General features: G+C 48.0%; 1 protein-coding gene across 2 annotated transcripts in view; it reads right to left on the reverse strand.

Annotated features, from left to right (window-relative positions):
• The window catches only part of NEIL1 (nei like DNA glycosylase 1), a 206312-nt gene that overhangs the window by 17321 nt on the left and 168703 nt on the right, over positions 1-20288 (reverse strand). The window contains exons 7-8 of one of the 2 annotated variants that reach the window (XM_078685101.1): positions 2177-2204; positions 1496-1557 (exon numbers count right to left, since the gene is read on the reverse strand). In XM_078685101.1, the coding sequence (XP_078541227.1) occupies positions 1496-1557; positions 2177-2204 (90 nt within the window). Of the gene's footprint in view, positions 1-1495; positions 1561-2176; positions 2205-20288 lie in introns of both variants that reach the window. The other variant, XM_078685100.1, reaches the window with a different exon arrangement.

A 20288-nucleotide genomic window follows, 5' to 3' on the forward strand; every position in this document is an offset into this window, starting at 1 on the left:
ATGATCCAAAAGGAACAGTGTTTTTCAGACTCCTTGTTTAGAAGCCTCTGAGGTGGTAGAGGCAAGACTCTGCTTTGTCATTCGTGTTCTGACAAAATGGACTCTGTAGTTGTTGTTTTAGCAGCCTTTGATGATTTTCTTGCCGGAAAATCCATCTGTTAATGGTAGCATCACCGACGAGTCACTGGTCATCAATTATAAGTGAGTAGCCAACTGTCAACTATATAGTCGAAGGATACTCAGTTGATGACGTCATCGCAATATCATTGAAGGATACTCAGTCAATGATGGAATAATTGGTAACATCATCATAGACATCATTGGCATGGCTATAATCTATGAGAATGGTGGGTTTTTTGTAGATGGTGTAGCAGCTGTAGACAGCGTCTCGCTCCTTGGTGGTGCAGCTCTCACAGCACTGGTTAGAGTTCAGGTCGTTTTAGGTCTCGCGCCTAGCGTTGTAGTGCGCAGCGAGAGACTTCATGTAGGGGGTTTCAAAACTAACCTAGGAATCGCACACGCTCGTGCGTGTGCTTTTCGTTTTTTCCCACGCTATTGGCCTTTGTGTGTGTCTTTTTAACAAAGACAGCACGCAATTGGATAAAGGCGGGTGCATTGCTCCGCCCATGGCCTATTGGTGTCGGTTACCCGCAGGCCCAACATCTGTTGCAATTATCGTGCACAGAGGCGTGCGCGATAATAGGAAACAGATGTTTTGGTGTGGCGCGCGCACCACTCGTTTTTATATTTTCCCAACTCCACGTGTACGTGCGCACAAACCACAACTCATCAAGACTCGCTTTTCAAAATATTTAGGCACGCTTTTGCGCACGTCGTCTCGCCGCTTATCTTCCTCCTTGTTATTTATACTGAATAGGACGCATCCACTAGTTTAATCCAGTTAGAGGCGTAGAAAAAGGGCAGTTTTTGAAGTCTTACCAGGCTATGATTGACACTGAACTTCTTATGAAGTATACCTAGAAACTCTCAGCTCAATGAATAACAGATTGATCTAACTAAAAAAAATGGCTGAACACCAGCAATATACAGCATCTGTTACATCATAACACATTACTCACAAAAACTCTAAATTTATACTTTCTAAAGCAGATTCCTGTTTAGTGCAAGAAGAGGGTGGCAGGCGTTTCGATTACAAATTATTTTCAACAGGTATGGCACAACAGGTAGTTAAATTTTGGCAACCTATCACTTCAGTTCACATAAATCATGTGGTTTACAAATGAACCTGGTGACTTGAGGACGAGGAGCTTAAGTGGCCACACTACATTAGACTTATTACTTGTAGTGTGCAAACTTTAAACCAGGGTGAGATGACATCTACCCACACCAAGTGATGTCACTCACAGCCTTATCAGCATGGGAACTCCTCTCTATCACCATAGGAGATACTGCCCTTGGTACTAATTCATTTACAAACTGTATATTGTTATATAAGTGCCACTGACTTACCTCATCCACACAAAGCTTGCCTTACCTTTACAGGTGTAGTATCAGGATCTGCTTTCACAAGAGACTTTCTCTTCCTGCTTTTCTTTTCTTCTGAAACGCCAATTATATATGATCAGGCACAAGACAAAGTTATGATCCAAAAAGAACAATATCAAATGTAAGAGTGAGGAGCAAAGGCGAAAGGATATTTTGAGGTTATGTTTTAGTAGTTGACGTTCTATACTGCCAGCTACAACCCCAACGAAACTGAAGTTCAACCCTAGGTCCATAGCAGCACTAGCTCGTTATTTGCTGACGCAGGCGATCGTTTTTCCTTACCTCCTCCACCCACCTCTTCTTTACTCTTACTTTTATTTCTCCTACGAGCCCCTAGCTGGGTGCGAATGACCACATGCTGAAGTTTAGTTAATTTCACTGCAGATTAATGGGCTAGCAGGATTTAGGATACACAATGCCAAATATGTCAACACTACTTTCCTTCCGGAGTCGTTGTTACTGTATAGACACTGCTAAATGTGTCAATTGTTTATTGAGCAAATGTATATTACTGCTGACGCTTTTACATATAGTGTGGCTTGTGGTTGATAAGTTACTGCTATTCAAATTAATAAAAAATATATTTTTTAAAGGTTTTAGGAAGAGGAGTCTTTATACAGGTTTGTGAAGATGTAATCATCTCTGAAAATGAGAATGAGGAGTAGCTCACCTTTCGGGGCCATAGGTCCAGGATCCCCCTATAACCAAACAAGGATTTGTTAGAAGAGCAGCATGACATTTAGTTGTGTATCTACAGAGACGTTACAAGGGCAGCACCTCCACTTCTATTGTTGTCAGAAAGTTTGCAGACAAAGGAAAGCAAGTGTTATGAACACGACACATCTTGCATAAGCCACACTCTCACAATCAGAGCCCTCTATTTTGGAAGGCAGGCTACTGTAGAACAGTACAAAAAACTAACCGTAAAGAAGGGTCTAAGGGGAAGACTTTTAAAGACCTACTTGCATCCTATCCCCAATCTAACTAGCAAAAAACACACAAAGGATGCCAAGGGTCTAAATGGAGCTATACATATCTGTATGTAAAATAACAGGAGCCCCCTGGTGCAAATAGCAATCCTGGGTCAGGGTAGAGAATATATGTAAGCAAAAATTCCCAGGCATGCACAAACGTGACTAGCAGGTACACATGTAGATAGAATTAGCTACAACAACATTAGACAAAACTGCTTTTTCCAATACAATTGGTTTTAATTATTCAAATATTCATAAAAAGTTCATATGATAAAAATGCATTACAATGTTCAGAGTCAATGCAAACTTCATTGTAATTATACATGGTCTATTAGTGATAAAATTTCAATAAACATTATTAAAAAATGATGGTTTCCTGTCCTATACATATCTGAACACTCAAAATGTAGTGTGTGGAGAGGTAATCAAAGTGTTATGAGAGAGAAGAATGTTGAGAAAGTGTTTAGAAAAGAATATATATATATATATATATATATATATATATATATTCTTGCTACTCAATCCAATCACAATCCTGTGAAATTAGACACGGCACTCGCAGGGGGGTATAAAGCCAACAATTCTTTATTTGGCTACCAGCACAGACAAGACGTGTTTCGGCGATGAGCCTTCGTCAATTGCAAAAGTGAACGCGCCGCCATTGCATTTAAAACACACAGTGTAATCGTCACAGTGAGTCATGGCATCAACATGAAAAAGGGACTAACCGATGGCTAAAATCGCGCCATCTTGGAAGTACTTTTAACATACAGAAAACTAAAAAATCTATATCATTTCATTTTCATTTGTGATCTAAAGTATGGGTACATTAAGTAAAGTTCATACTTCACTCCATTCGTTATATTTGTATATCCAACAATCCCCATACATGGAATATCGCCCTGGATGGGCACATTTTGTCACCACTCAATCTTGCCCTCAGATGGGCTACGCCATGACAATATCCATTGCTGACATGATTACATACTAGAATTTAAAATTTCAGAAAAGGCAGTTCATGAAGCAAACATTAATATACTAATAAGAAAATTTCAGAGGTGAAAAAAGAAATTTTCAGAGGTGAAAAAAGAAAAGAAACGAAAAGAAAGGAACAGGAAAGAAAGACAAAGCAATTCATATTAGCATATGATGATCAGAAATACAGCGAATTGAAATGTCTACAGAGTATTAGTATCCTAAATGGACTGCTAAATCTTCATGTGTGTTGAGTCCCAGAGGACTCTTACTCTGTAGGTCTATAATATAGCGTGACTCGAGCCGCCGTAATTTTTGTAAGCGGTCTCCACCACGTGGTAGAGGTGGCACACTATCCAGACAAAAGTAGGCCAACAGATCCCTGTTGTGTCCATGCATTTTGTCGAAGTGTCTGGCCACAGGGTAGGATTCATCTAAATTGCTGATGGCACGCATGTGCTCCAGTATACGTAATTTTACGGGATTGATGGTACTCCCGACGTATTTTAGTCCACATGGACATATCAGACAATAGATGGCATAAGGTGTTGTCCATGTCAGAAACTTTTTAATACTTTTAGGGGTTTTTAAGCCTGGGATTGTCATATTTTTTCGAAAAAGTTAAGACTCTGCCCAATCTGTAGTCCTTTTCGTCGCGATCAAATTTTTCTTCCTTTCGTTGTTTAATTTTTTGTTCATATGCTTTTATGTTTAAAGTATTTTTATTAGAAAGGTACAGTGGTAGAGGTAGACAATCATACAAAGGGTCAGTGCTCGCGTCAGAGGCATCTCCGGAATGCAGTTCAAATGTCCCGGCCTCTGGGGCCGTCCAGCACCTGACCCAACATTTTGCAATATGCAGGAAACAAAGGCCTAAAAGCCATACCCAAACCAATCGAACCCCCCATTAACCAACAAACCCTCCCCCCACAGTCCCTCCCCCCACTCCGTCCGGTGTCATGTAAAACCAAAGCCTTGGTGTAGTCTCTAGCACGCATCCACTCCTCAGCACCACCCGCTAGTACTCCCCTTCAACCCACGCCAACAGTTCCTCACAACGGTGGCATAAGCCTCATGAGCCTCAGGTATCTAGGGCATGTTATTTCCTTGAATTCCGTGGACAGCAGTGCATGAAAAGGCTGCCACAACTCCTCAAAGCCATCCACCTCCCCAGCTAACGTGAGAGAGAGCTTTTCCATCCCCAGAACATGCCACAGCCTATGTAGCCACCCTGTCAAGGAAGGAACAGTGGGTGTGCGCCAGTGTATTAAAACGTTCTGAACCGCTGAACCCAACATTATCGCAATCTGCCTCCCCCGTCTGGATTTCAAAGGATACATTAACCTATTAGGGAGGCCTAGCAGGGTATAAGCAGGAAATCTGGGCAGTTCAACCCCAAAGCACACATCAATCTCATCAAGTATCTCTGACCAGTATGCCTGTATAATTGGACAGTCCCACAGGATATGTGTTAGAGTGCCTTTCTGCCCACAGTCGCGCCAGCACCTATCATCAATCAGCCGGTTCATCTCGTGTAACCTCTCCGGAGTGCGGTACCAATAAGTAGAGACCTTGGTAAATGTTTCCGTGAGGCCTACATGGTAAGCTGAATGCCGCGCTCGGTATGATATGTGTTCCCATTCCTTATGACTAAGAGTCCTCCCTAATTCCCTGTGCCACCTCTCCCTGCCGGGGATATGGAAATGTGAGGGCGGACGCTGCAGCATCTTATACAGATCGGAGATTAGTTTCGTGTCTGAGGTGCGCGTCACTAACCATTTTTCATACGGCAACAGTTCCCTGTCCGCCGATCCCCTAACCTGTGGGTGAAGGGCCCAGTGCCTAACTTGCCAATATCTCATGCGGTCCGTTTCGTCCAACTGGAAATCGTCTTTCAAGCTTTGGAAGGGGACAATCCCGTCAGTCGTGTACATGTGGTATAGTGCCTTACAACCCTTCTCCCTCCAGCGCGAAAAGCCCCCAGGTTCTGTCCCCGGTGTGAAATCGGGATTGTTCACTATAGGTGTGAAAGGGGAGGGGAAAGTGGTGAAGTCAAATACACGATTGGTGGCGTCCCACACCCTTAACGGGACCCGTGTGATGGAAGAGGCATAGAGATTCGGGGGACGGTGCGATCGGCGGAGAAATGGTATGTCTTGCAGCGGGCGCCCGGCTACCGCCTGATCCTGAAAAAGCCAATGCTTGTCGGATTCCAGCCTGCTCCACTCCACCAGGTATCTCAATTGAGACGCCTGGAAGTATTTGCGCAAGTCCGGGACCCCCAATCCTCCCGATTCCGGAGCCAGAGTAGTAAGTGCGCGGCGCATTCGGGGGGCGCGGCCCTGCCACACAAATCGGGACACTTCCGTCTGCATCCGTTGAATCCACCCCTTGGGGGGCTGTAAGGGCAGAGCGCGAAACAGGTATAAAATTTGTGGTAAGACCGTCATCTTGACAGCTGCCACTCGCCCCAGCCAAGAAATGGTCCCCTTGTTCCACCTCCCCATTTCTTCCTTGACTTTCGTATACATCGCCTCGTAGTTGATGGTGATCGTCGCTTGCAGCGTGGGGGCCAGCGCGATCCCCAAGTATTGCACTTGGTCCCGCGACCAACGGAGGGGGAAGAGCCCCTGCAGCTCGCGCTTAGTCGCGGGTCGAAGGGAGACATCTAATGCAGTGGATTTCGCTACATTCATCTTGAAGCCCGCCACTCTCTCAAAAGCCTCGAGTTCGGTCATGCTAGCTGGTAATGACCGCCCTGGGTTCTCTAGCGCGAAAATCACATCGTCTGCATAAAGGCTGATCGCGTGGGAGTAACCCCCCATCCTAATGCCCGTCACATCCGGATTCCGTCGCACTCTCTGAGCGAAGGGCTCCATATAGAGCGCGAAGAGGAGAGGGGATAGAGGGCACCCTTGTCTTGTACCTCGCGCAATGTCGAAGCGCCCCGAACTGCAGCCATTCACCCGCACCACCGCGGACGGGAACTTATAACAATTAAACACCATGTTACGAAACTTCTCCCCCATCCCTAACCGTGCCATCACAGTCTCAAGGTAGGGCCAGTGTACACGGTCAAATGCTTTCTCGGCATCGACCGAAAGCAACATCCTCTCCCCCGGAATACGCGTAGCTTTTTCCAAAACGTGCACCAGTCTCTTCGTGTTGTCAACTGTCTGTCTGCCTGGCACGAAGCCAGACTGGTCCGGTTCAATCAAGCCAGGGAGGTATCGCGCAAGCCGTGCTGCTAAGATCCCCGTATAAAGTTTCAAATCTATATTCAAAAGAGAGATCGGCCTATACGAGCCGCATTGGGTCCTATCCTTTCCTGGCTTGGGTATCACCGACACAGTTGCCTGCAAGAGATCCGGCGGAATAGCCCCTGGGTCTGAGAAGGAGTTATACAGCTTAGTTAAAATAGGGGCGAGCGTCGAGCTAAACGTTTTATAGAAAAGAGCCGTGTACCCATCCGGGCCCGGGGCCTTTCCATGTTTAAGCTTGGAAATTGCCGCAACCACTTCCTCAATCCGTATCTCCCTTTCCAAATAGACAGCTTGGTCCGGGGTCAAGGACGGAAGGGGCACCGAATCCAAGTAAGCCTCCGGCTCCTCAATCCGAGTGTCATCTGCAGCGTATAGGTCAGCGTAAAACCGACGGAAGACGTCCGCCACGGCAGCGTCATCTGTGATCAGCTCCCCGGTTGTATCCCGCAGCTCCTTCACCCGACGGCACTGGTGCACCGCTCTAAGTTTAGCCGCTAGTAAACGGCCACACCGGTCCCCCCCCCGTGTAATAGGCGTGTTTCGTTCTCAGCGCAGCGTACTCCGCTCTATCTAAATCCAAAGAGGACAAGAGTTTTCTGGCGGCTTTGAGCTGCCTCCAAATTCTCGGAGCCCCAGTCCGGCGATGAACCTGTTCCAGTTCCCGTACCTTCTGAGTGAGCTCGTCCCGTTTTAGCGCCCTATCCTTATTGTCCGCAGCCGAAACTGCAATGAATTCTCCCCGCAGCACCGCCTTAAGGGCTCCCCACTGAGTTGAGAGTGAGGTATCCGAGTTAGAATTATGTAACTGAAAGTCCTGAACTGAGTCTGCGATCCGCTGCACCACCGTTTTTTTGTGAAGGAGTGTGTCCCGCAACCGCCAAACCCCGCGCCTCGCAGCATTCAACTGGAGCCGGAAAGTCCCCGAGACCGGCGCGTGGTCCGAAAGACTGATAACCCCTATTTCCGAGGCCGTGGCCATGTCACGGACAGGCCCTGTAACCAGCAAGTGGTCCAATCTGGCGTATGTCTTGTGTGCATGCGAGTAGTAAGAAAAATCTCTGTCCGCCGGGTGTAGGCTCCGCCAGAGATCGTGCATGTCCAAATCTACCAGCTGGGCCTTAAGCGCCGGAGACAACTCACCAGCCTGGGGACGCCGTTGCGCAGATCTGTCCGCGGAGGAATCAAAGACCATGTTAATGTCCCCTCCCAGAATGACGTTCCTGTCCGGGGAAGCGGTAATGTCATCAAGGGCGGCGCGCATGAACCTGTCTTGCTGTTCGTTCGGGCCGTAAATTGTCCCCACCGTGAACAATTGGGACCCCAATTTGAGGCGATAGGCCAGAAGTCGACCTTTCTGTTCCGCGAGTTTATGCAACACCTCCCCCCGGAAGGACTTGGAGAACAGGATAGCTACCCCGGCCGTTTTAGTCGTGTTGGAAGAGAAGAATTGCGCGGGGAAGTGTCGGGACCGTAATCTGTGACAGTCCGCAGCCAGTAGGTGGGTCTCCTGAAGCAGACAGATGTCCGCCTGAGAGCCTTCAAGCAGCGATAGAATCGCCCTTCTCTTCGTAGGATTATTCAACCCCTTAACATTAAGGGTTACCACCTTCAGCGTCGCCATGAGATGTCTGAGCCCTCCCCTTTGCGCAATGTATCGACGGCGTGGAACCGAGAGAGTGCAAGTAATGGCGCACATGAGTCAGGACAGGTATGCGTGTATGCCCCTAGAGCGCCGGACAGAGTGGCCCCAAGCCCCCAACACCCCAACTCACCCCCACCCAACACCCAAACTTCTTCAACCCCCCGCCATCCCAATGACCCCAGTCTCCCCCCCCCACCCTTCAATTCACACCCCAACTGTCCCATAACTACCTGAAAGTGTCCCAGACAGGCCCAGGCGGACCAGTCCGTGGAATGTTACCTTAGTGGACGTCCAGCCACACGTGTCCAATCCGTCGCCCCCACCCCCCACCCCGAGCCAGCAATTGAAGCGTTGCTATGGTGAACTCCCCCCGGAGCACATTTAAGCGGTCAGTGCCGCCACCACCGTGCCTCCAAGTTCTTCAGAGGCTGTCTGGATAGCATCTTCTCGCGCCGCTCTGATAGTTGGAGAACCCGGCCTTCGTGACACCCCCGTCGTCCTCCTGCGTGACACTCGCTGCCATCCCCCGTCTGCTGTGCGGCGCCTCCTCGGTGTTTGGGATCCCTCCTCCTCCGCAGTGATGCCCAGGATTTCGCAAGCATCTTGTAGGGATCGCAATTGGTGAGTCTCTCCACGCCATGTGAAAATTATACGGAAGGGGTGACCCCAGGAGTAAGGCGTATCGTGCTGCCTGAGGAAGTCCGTTACAATCTTAAACGCCTTACGCCTCTGAAGCGTGAGCGTGGACAGATCCTGAAATAGCGCCACAGGGTGATCGCGAAAGGTGAGTGATCGTGCTTTCCGTGCCTCCACCATTATCTTCTCTTTCAGTGGGAAGTCCGGGAGGAACGCTAGAATGTCCGGCGGAGGGCCATTAGCCCGTCTAACTGGTCCCACCCTGTGCGCTCTGTCAATTCTGATGGGGAAATCATCCCCTTCGCCTAGGACTGACCGAAAGAGTTCCTGCAGGTATGTGACTATATTCGGGTTCTCCTCTGAGGACGGCACACCCCGGACCCGTATGTTGTTTCTTCGTGACCTATTCTCCAAATCCTCGTTATGCAGTTGGAGGTCCAAGTGCTGTTCTCGGAGGGTCAGCACTTCCTGCTGCAGTAAGGTAATCTCCTCATCCTGCCTGTGGGTGGAACCCTCCACTGTGGCCACCCTTTCGCCCATTCCGTCCACCTCCCTGCGGAGCTCTCTCACCTCTCCCGCCACTTCCTGTTTCAATGCCTGGAAGTCCTCCCGCAGCGTGCCAAATAGGGATTCCAAAAAGGATCTAGTGACCGGGGGTTCCGCCGCCGCGTCCGACTGTGAGGTCCCAGCTGCTCCAGGGGGAGAGGCGGCCTTATCTCCTTTGTTCTGAGGTCTGCCGAGCATCTCCGGCAACGTGCGATTGTTCCGCTTACCACCCCTCTGAGTGGTCATGGTGCAGGTCCCCCACCGATCCGCTCGCCCGTCACCCCTCTGCTCCTCACCGGTCCTCACCGCTCCAGGGGTCCGCCTCCAACCCGGGCCCGGCGTCGATCTCCTCGAAGACCGCAGCCCACCGGGGTCTAGTAATGCTCCTCAGTTCAAAACGGGACGCCAACTGCTCCTAAGGCTCTTACGGCGCTGTGTCCCTGGGGCGGGCCGCGGCACACGGGCCCCAGAGCTGTGTCGAGGGCCTCGGGATCCGTGGTCAAGGTCCGCACCCCAACAGCCCGGCTCCCGGCAGCGCACTATGTCAGCTCCTCGAGGCGGCTCCCGCTCCTCCACAAGCTGAGCCCCAGTCCTTGCTCCTGCAGGCGGGGGCTGCCACTCGGATCTCTGCTGCTTCCCGAGGTGGCAGGGGCGGGGAGAGCCGTTGCACCTACGTCCGCAATGTGGCCCGGGCAGCTATGGGCCTCCCTGGCAGGGTCGCACTGAAGCAGGCCGGTGCTGGGGGGTCGTGGGGCTGCCTGCCCGCAAAGATGAAGCGACCTTCCCGCCACTACCAGCGTTCGCCTGGGGCGGAACTCCAAAGTCTGCCACTTCCGGCCCTCCGCGCTGCCCGGAGAAGGCCGCAAAGCCGGGCATTCGCGTAGCTCCCACCCCGGTTGAGCCAACGTCCCGGGGCGGGGAGTGCACCAGCCGCCAGCCAAGGGGTCCCCGCTGCTGGCAATCCGCCCGGTTCTCCGCCGAGTGCACCAACCTGATGGCGGAATCAGCAGCCCCCGTTCCGCTCACGCCTCCCGGGTGCTGGTCTTCATGCAGGTTCGGGGAGAGAAGTCCCGGCCTCAGCTCGTCGCCATCTTGGGCCGCTGGGGAAGGGCGGAAGCTCCACCGGCACCTCACAGCGCTGTGCAGGTATGATCGGGACCCCGACCACGGTCCGCCGGCACAGATCAGCCTCGCTTCTCACCGTCCAGGCAAGTCTCCGCCTCTCGGTGTCTCGTAGTCCACAGCACCGCTGGGACGAAGGCGCCTCGCCGGCTCAGGTCCGCCCCGGTCTGCCGCACGACACTCCGAACCCAGTGAGTTCTCGCTGTACCGGGGCCAGGCTGCGATGGTCAAGCAGCCACCGACTCCCCCGCTTACTCAGCAGCACAGCGCAGCTCCGGGGGGGAGAATGTAGCTGCAGGTAGGGCTCAGGGCCTTAGTCGGGGTCGGGAGCTCCGGCAAACACGTCCGTCTACCCCGCCATCTTGGCCACGCCCCGTTCATATGCTTTTAATTGTTTTTTCATTTGGTCTCGTTTTTCTTTTATGCTCTCTTGGTCCCGTTCCTTCTCCAATTCCTCCTCCAAATCCTTTATAGAGGCTAGTGCTTTGTCGCGGTCACTCCATGCGAACCGTATTAGTATTACTAACATTCCTTGGCAGGAGTCCGCTATATGTAACGGACAATGTCATCAGGGAGGATTTACCTGCCAATCCGCTGGTCACTTACCGTAAAGCTAGAGCTCTGAAAGATGATCTAGTACATAGTCATCTAACGGTAAAATCCAATGTATCCAATAAGATACCCCTCAATGGTTTCTTTCCATGTGGCCGATGCAAGGCCTGTAAAATCAGCAAAAGGACCCTTACCTATGAAATTCCAGGCTTAAAAACCCCTAAAAGTATTAAAATGTTTCTGACATGCACAACACCTTATGCCATCTATTGTCTGATATGTCCATGTGGACTAAAATACGTCGGGAGTACCATCAATCCCGTAAAATTACGTATACTGGAGCACATGCGTGCCATCAGCAATTTAGATGAATCCTATCCTGTGGCCAGACACTTCGACAAAATGCATGGACACAACAGGGATCTGTTGGCCTACTTTTGTCTGGATAGTGTGCCACCTCTACCACGTGGTGGAGACCGCTTACAAAAATTACGGCGGCTCGAGTCACGCTATATTATAGACCTACAGAGTAAGAGTCCTCTGGGACTCAACACACATGAAGATTTAGCAGTCCATTTAGGATACTAATACTCTGTAGACATTTCAATTCGCTGTATTTCTGATCATCATATGCTAATATGAATTGCTTTGTCTTTCTTTCCTGTTCCTTTCTTTTCGTTTCTTTTCTTTTTTCACCTCTGAAAATTTCTTTTTTCACCTCTGAAATTTTCTTATTAGTATATTAATGTTTGCTTCATGAACTGCCTTTTCTGAAATTTTAAATTCTAGTATGTAATCATGTCAGCAATGGATATTGTCATGGCGTAGCCCATCTGAGGGCAAGATTGAGTGGTGACAAAATGTGCCCATCCAGGGCGATATTCCATGTATGGGGATTGTTGGATATACAAATATAACGAATGGAGTGAAGTATGAACTTTACTTAATGTACCCATACTTTTTCGTTTTCTGTATGTTAAAAGTACTTCCAAGATGGCGCGATTTTAGCCATCGGTTAGTCCCTTTTTCATGTTGATGCCATGACTCACTGTGACGATTACACTGTGTGTTTTAAATGCAATGGCGGCGCGTTCACTTTTGCAATTGACGAAGGCTCATCGCCGAAACGCGTCTTGTCTGTGCTGGTAGCCAAATAAAGAATTGTTGGCTTTATACCCCCCTGCGAGTGCCGTGTCTAATTTCACAGGATTGTGATTGGATTGAGTAGCAAGAATCTATTGGATGGGCACACCCCCACCTGGAAGAGCACCCGCTCGCGAGTGCAGCAGGCTGGTGTATTCCTGGGAGCAACTATATATATATATATATATATACCCATCAGCCCACCCATTGGCGGAATCTCGTCATCTGTTTTTTTTTTGTATGAACTGGTATCAACTAGCTACCTCACTGAATGTATAGTGATGAGTTCTAGTATAAGATCCACCAGTGAGAGAAAGCCAACAGGATATGTTGGTAATGCTGGAGGGAAAAGGGTTGCAGTGCTCTTAAAGTGTGTGAAAGAAATTGTGAATAAGTGATGTTTAAGATTGCCTGTTATGGTGCCAAAAGTGAGACTTTATTAGAGGGGTCATCATAACGGCAAGATTAAAAGCAGAGTGACGATAGTGTGACAACAAATACTACTATTGGTAGATGGAACTATATGGTCAACATGTTTCAGCCTGAAAGGGCTTTCTTCAGGACCCGTAAATATAACACTACTGCAACAGTGGAAAAGTAAATAAATTGGAACCATGCATAAATCAGAACCTACCGTGAGTAGAATACTGAATGGTAGTATAAAGTCATGGTTAAAAATTATCTCCCAAAAAGTTGTAGGGAGGAAGCCTCACCACGCCTGGCACTCACTCAGGTTTTAAGAGGCCCCGCTCTGTCCGTCAGTGCCTCAGGCTACCATCTGAGCCGAGGGGAAGGTGGTAGCCTGAGGCACCAACGGACAGAGCGGGGCCTCTTAAAACCTGAGCGAGTGCCAGGCGAGGTGAGGCTTCCTCCCTACAACTTTTTGGGAGAGAATTTTTAACCATGAGTTTATACTACCATTCAGTATTCTACTCACGGTAGGTTCTGATTTATGCATGGTTCCAATTTATTTACTTTTCCACTGTTCCAGTAGTGTTATATTTACGGATCCTGAAGAAAGCCTTTTCAGGCTGAAACATGTTGACCATATAGTTCCATCTACCGATAGTAGTATTTTTTGTCACACTATCGGCACTCTGCTTTTAATCTTGCCGTTATGATGACCCCTCTAATAAAGTCTCACTTTTGGCACCATAACAGGCAATCTTAAACATCACTTATTCACAATTTCTTTCACACACTTTTAGAGCACTGCAACCCTTTTCCCTCCAGCATTACCAACATATCCTGTTGGCTTTCTCTCACTGGTGGATCTTATACTAGAACTCCTCACTATACATTCAGTGAGGTATCTAGTTGATACCAGTTCATACAAAAAAAAAAACAGATGACGAGATTCCGCCAATGGGTGGGCTGATGGGTATATATATATATATATATATATATATATATATATATATATATATATATATATATATATATATATATATATATATATATATATATATATATATATATATATTCTTTTCTAAACACTTTCTCAACATTCTTCTCTCTCATAACACTTGGATTACCTCTCCACACACTACTTTTTGAGTGTTCAGATATGTATAGCTCCATTTAGACCCTTGGCATCCTTTGTGTGTTTTTTTACTGTAGAACAGTGGCAGTGGAATGCTTTCTTCAGATGTATATTTAGGCATACATTTATATTTGTGCATACATCTCAACTTTTAAAAATTGGTACAGAGACTTGGTTGATTCTCTACAACGCCAGCTTAGAGAAGTGAAAAGCATGTTAGAGTTAAACGTATCCCTCATCTCAGACACACACTTCAACTTAACTGAAGAAAGGAGAAGGCACAAGATGTCGTCTGTTCTGTAGAAGGCGGACGACAGATGAGAATGGTGGATGTGATAGATAGCATGCTGAATTCTAATTTCTAAAGTGGATGGAACAGTGAGTGGAGAACAAGACCTTCTCTTTCCTACAGCGGAGACAGACTGCGAGTGAAAGGTTAGTACATTTGAAAGGAGAAAGAGGGCAAAAGTTTTCACTCACTCTCCCTTGTATATTTTCATGATCTCAAACTTGGACAAGTTGTTTTTAATTAACAAGCCCAGCAGAGGAAACCTCACAAAATACAGGTGTTCCCAGAGTAATCTGCCATGCACATATCTTTCAGGGAACAGATAAAGGCAGACATGCAGCCTAGCATAATACCTCTAGCACACAATAGCTTAACACTTAGATCCAGAGTTACATAAACCCACAAAACAGCTCTCACCAATACACTCTAATTGCACACCCTATTCATCTGGAAGCTGTTATCAGTCAATCAGAAGAGACTTCCTCTCCCTTGGCTGATTACGTTATCTAAGTAGTTTGTTTTCTGTAGTCTTGCAAGACCTACTGTAACTTCTCTCTTAGTGTCGAATTCCTCCTCATACGGCTTTCAATTTCAGCAAAATCATTTAACTTTCTTTTCTAAAAATGGCTCCAGGACTAATGAACCATTCAAAGTGGCAGTGAGTGAGGATCCGGGACTTAGTGAGAAGGAGTTCCAGGATAATGGAGGTTGAAGGTGCCAGCAAGACAGACCAAACATTAAAGAAATCTAGGCGACAACCTATGGTACTAGACAGCCAGGGGTGCCATCTCAAACAGGATTATAAAATGACAGCGAGTAATAAGCACTTGGCTAGGGTAGAAAGAGTTTTTCCATAAACCCAGAGCGCCAGACACAAAAGTTGTTATCAGCAAACATTCACTGTATGCACTGAATCCATTTATTTGTAAAGGAAGACCAGGTAAGACTTCGCCCCCATGCATGAGCGCTCATATGGCAAACAAATAACCTCTCTCCCACTACCACCACACACAAGTGTTACAGGAGACAAGATAACAATTGCCTTAGGGAGCACTATTTCATTTCATAGCACACGATTTGGCCGCATGAACAAAAAAGCATAGAGGAGCTACGGAAATGCTTTTCTGCTTGCCTATGAAGATTAAAGGACTTCACTCAATGACTTAGAATTTTATGGACACAGAACATACTTTGGGCCATCTCAAACTGTCTTATTCCTTCCCCCTACTAAAACCTCTAACCTCATCATGCTCGTATACGACCTCACAGTAATGGAGGTTTCTGTACAAATCACATAAAAATAACATAGGAGCAAGCACGGGCCACACAGCACAGACTGTACGACGTTGGGGATAAAGCTGATAAGCTGCTGGCCTGGCTAGCCAAAAGACAAACAAACGTAAATTGGGTTCCAGGGCTGCAAAGTAAGGCAGGGGACAGATGCAAAACTAGGGCAGAAATAGCAGAGGAGTTTTCTAGTTACTATGAGGGGATATACGCCACTCGTTCACACCATACAGAGGAGGACTGCGGAGACTTCTTGCAGGATATTTCCCTGGCACGGCTCTTGGTGGGGATAGGGAGCGATTAAAGGGTGACCTGACAGTTGATGAAATCAAAGCAGCAACCCGTGGCCTCCAATCTGGGAAAGTGGCTGGACCAAATGGACTGTTGGTAGAAATGTTCAAAGCTATGTACGACGTGACGGCGGAGCATTTATGAAATATGTTTGGCCAGGCGATGATTGAGGGCGTGCTCCCACCAGACCGGTGGCGGTGATAGCTACAAACCCGAAACCGGGCAAGCCACCCACACATTGCGGGTCGTATCGGCCAATCTCATTGCTCAACTTTGAGGTTAAGGTGCTTGCCATGCTTTTATCTGCACGGTTAGCTGAGGTGATTACAACTAGGATACATCCAGATCAATCTGGCTTTATGCCACATCGAAGCACCAGGCTGAATCTCTGTAGGTTGTTTGGAATACTTTATATCACAGAGAAGGGCCCTAAAGAGCAGGCTGCATTACTTTCCCTCAATGCCAGAAAGGCATTCAATAGTGTGGAGTGGAGCGACCTCTTCGCTGTTCTAGAAAAGTTCAGCATGGGACCCAAGTGTATAGGGTGGGTCAGGTTTCTATATGCGCAACCATTAGCCAGGGCACGGGTCAGTGCCACGGTGTCACAGACATTTGCCTTGCGGAGAGGTCCCAGACAAGGCTGCCCCGATCTCCAATTGTATTTGTTCTGGAACCACTCGCAGCATGGGTACGGCAAGACCCCTCTATATGGGGAATACCAATAGAGGAAGAGGGGGAGAATCACATATCCCTGTACGCAGATGATATTCTGCTGTATATGAGGAAACCAAGGCACTCAGTGGACCGTATCCTCCAGATATTCCCTATATTTGGGAACTACTCTGGTAACCAAATTAATTGGGATAAGTCATTGCTGTACCCTTTAGCCGGAGTAACCCCCACCCTGACCTCCCGATGCGTGGTGCCAGTGCAAGGGAATGGCTTTAAGTATCTGGGAATCTGTATAATGCCTGACCCCCAAGAATTCCAACAACAGAACATCGGTACACTGCTCAATAAGCTTATAAGAGACATAAAGCATTGGCGCGCGCTTCCTCTGACGATGATGGGGCACGCAGCAATGTTTAAAATTATGGCGTTGCAGCGTCTTCTGTATGTATTGTAAAATACGCCGTATGAGGTGTCCCCAGCTGTTTTCCAAAAGGTGAACACAGATCTCCAGGCATTGTTGTGGTGTGGCGCGTCCCACGTATTGCCCTAAATAAATTACAAAGAGGGGTATATGATGGTGGACTGGCGGTGCTAGATATACGAGGGTTCTACTGGGCAGCTCAGCTGGCAAACATGAATGGATGGGTATTTGAGGACATGAATGATCCAGCATATAGGATGGACAGACTGGCTACGGGTGGGAGAGGCCAGTGGACGCTACTTTACACTGAGCGAGTAGGCAAGAACCTCCCACCACAGACAACTACAGTGATTAGATCATGGTTTGCAGCGACAAGGTACTTGGGTTGCGAGGGTAATCACACGGAGATGACACCCCTGTGGGCAGGCGATGCTCTGAAGGAAGTGAGTTGGCTGAAGGGGTTCGCCACATGGGAACTACTGGGGATGGAGATCCTGAGAGACATTTGGAGGAGGCAGGCGTATATCACATTTGCCGACCTGGAAAGGGACTACGAACTGGGGAAAGGAGAAGGGCTCAAGCACATTCAATTAGGGCACGCCCTACGTGGGTATCTCAGAGAGGGGGAGACCCTGACATTGGCCTCCCCGCTAGAGGATAAAATATTGACAGAGCCACTTCAGGAAAAAACATCTCTTTAATCTACAAGATAAGCAACAATGCCCCAGACCAGTTGTGCTCCCCCCGGACAACCTGGGAAAGGGATATAGGCCCTTTTGAAGATGAGGAATGGGTGGGGGCACTCCAGGGTCCCAGAGAAGTGGCGATACATGCAAGATTTTGTTTAGTGCAGCTTAAAATATTGCAAAGGGTGTACTACCCTAGATCAGTGCTGCAGCATCTGGGGTGTAGCGAAAGTGCGAGGTGTCACAGGGATTGCGGATATGAGGGGACCTTCTATCTTATATCATGGGATTGGAACTGATAACAACTGGGAACGATGATTGGCCTAGTCACGTGAGGAAATGGCCTACATTAGCGGCTATGGTGGCTAACCGGAATGTAGCAAGGAAAGTGGAAGCAACAGAAATCGCCACTGTAGAGGAGTGGGAGAATGATCTCGATTGGTGCTGGCAGGCGGAAGTTACAATATATAAAAGTAGAGGGTGCACCAAGAAGGGAGAGAACATCTGGGAGGCCTGGCAAACATATAACATATAGAGGGTTGTAAGGGGATATATTGATGCATAGACTGAACTTGTTGAGATTGTAGCCAATTGCGTAAATATTTGACTTGGAACTAATGTAAAATGGGTGATACACTAGAATTGCTCTTTGTATGTACTTATTTTGTTTACATTTAATATAAAGATATTTAAAAAAATATAACATAGGAAAGGTATAAACAAATATACGACATGCTCAGGAATTTTGTTCATATTTGTAAGCTTTGGAGGTGGAACTGCTGTTACATATGTGCAGCAGGAAGTGTGCAAGGCCACTGAGGCAATTCTACATACAATATCAATGGATATGTGTAGGAAAGTGCCCCTTTTTGGATTGGTTTCCCCCACTTTTTGCCACTGGGACTGATATTTTCCGACTGATGTGCACTGGGCCTTGCTAACCAGGCCCAAGTGCCAGTGCTCGTTCCCAAAAATCAAGGTAAAATGATCTAATTAGTACACACTTTGGCACCCCTATAAATCCCTAGTAAATTGTACCCCTAGTACCTGGGGCATGTGTACCAAAGAGTGTCCTTAAGGGCTGCAGAAAGTATTAGGCCACCCTAAGGGACCCCCTACAAATTGCATGCAGTTTGCCATTGCTGACTGCGTATCATGGAGCAAACCATAAGTGAAAATGCAACATGGCACACTCACTGTGTGCCATGCCAAAGTCACTGCATGTAACAAATGTAACTCACCTCTACAGTAGGCCTCGTAACCAGCCCTAAGGCAAGGTGCATTATATAAAATGTGAGAGCAGCAGCAATTCCAGACAAAATGCATCCTGATCTAAAGGTTGAGTTGGTCGCCTCAGTGCAGCATTATCCACCAACTGTAGGTTATAAAGACTGTTGTACGATGAGTTCACTGAAAAGGCCCCCCGGCACTTTATATGGGTTCCTGGGAGGGGTGCATAGCAAAACGCTGCCCACTCACCATAGGATCCAAAGGCCTGCTGTCTTCAGCCGCTGAGGCCGCATTCCCCCACCAGGGACAGTTGCACCACCCTGGGGTCTTTTGTGCCATCTGATCGGGCGGAAGGGGGGGGTGCAATGAACTCCATGAGCAGCCCAGCAGGACTCCACAGCAGTCAGCTGACACGGCTGCCGCACAAGGCCAAGCGCTGGTAGCAGCCGCAAGGGGCCGCCGCATGCCAGGGGCCGTGTGCCAACCACAGCCGGCAGCAGGATCAGCCCCGGTCTCCCCTGCAAGTATTTGAGGGGGAGCCACTTCAGGAACGGCTTCATGAGAGTGGCCCCCAAAGGCAGCTACGAAAGGCCGGCGTGTGCCAGGCCCAGCAAGGCCTCCGGTTGCAGTCAAGGCCATGTGGCCTGGCAACCCATCAAGGGCACAGGTAGATTCACAGGAACTCCTCGCGGCCAGTCGTAGCAGTGAGAGTCATGGGGGAGCCCGCTGTGCAAAGATATTAAATGGATTATAGCATTGACCAGCAGAGCCCTTTACAGAGCGACAATTTTTCAGCCTAGTTGACTCCGCCCTCCCAACAGTCCTGTAAGTAATTTGCAAGTGACTCTAAGCAGTGTATGTTTTATCCATAAGATAAATAAAAACACTTTCCAGGCTCATGCCTCAAATCTGCCAGCAGTAGTTTCTGAAAATCGCTAGCACGAAAAGTATTTACCTGATTTCCCCTCCGATAAAGCTCAGGCTGCTCGACCACTCTACCACAAATAAGAGCACCTTGGGATTGTTAAAGCAAGCCCCTGTACACAAGTAAGGGATACCTGGACACTCTACACAGCGCACCTCATTTTGGTACACTATATAGAGAGCCACCTACCTACAATATGTGTATCTGAAAACAGAACATAGTTACAGTATGAGTTGCAAGAGACTGAAACATGACACTGATGCCATAGGACTACTTTTGAAGGTCAATTATTATGAACAAAGTCAACAAGTTGGTCAATGCTTGTCTGTCATGGTTTTTGGAAAACGTCAATATTGAGGGAGTTACCACAGCTACCCGTACATAAAAAATAAAATACTGCCTGAAAGCACAGTAGTCCCTGGCACTAAGAGTAACTACTTTTTGTGAGGATGTGCTCCTTGTAAAAGAGCAGAATGCAGTCATAAACAGTGGAATTAGCTAATGCATGAAGTTCAAGTTCAAGTTCAGAAATTTGTATAGCGCACTACATACCCAGAGGGTCTCAAGGCGCTTGAGGGAGGGGAG

This window comes from Lissotriton helveticus, chromosome 3_2 (assembly GCF_964261635.1).
Source record: "Lissotriton helveticus chromosome 3_2, aLisHel1.1, whole genome shotgun sequence".
NCBI lineage: Eukaryota > Metazoa > Chordata > Amphibia > Caudata > Salamandridae > Lissotriton > Lissotriton helveticus.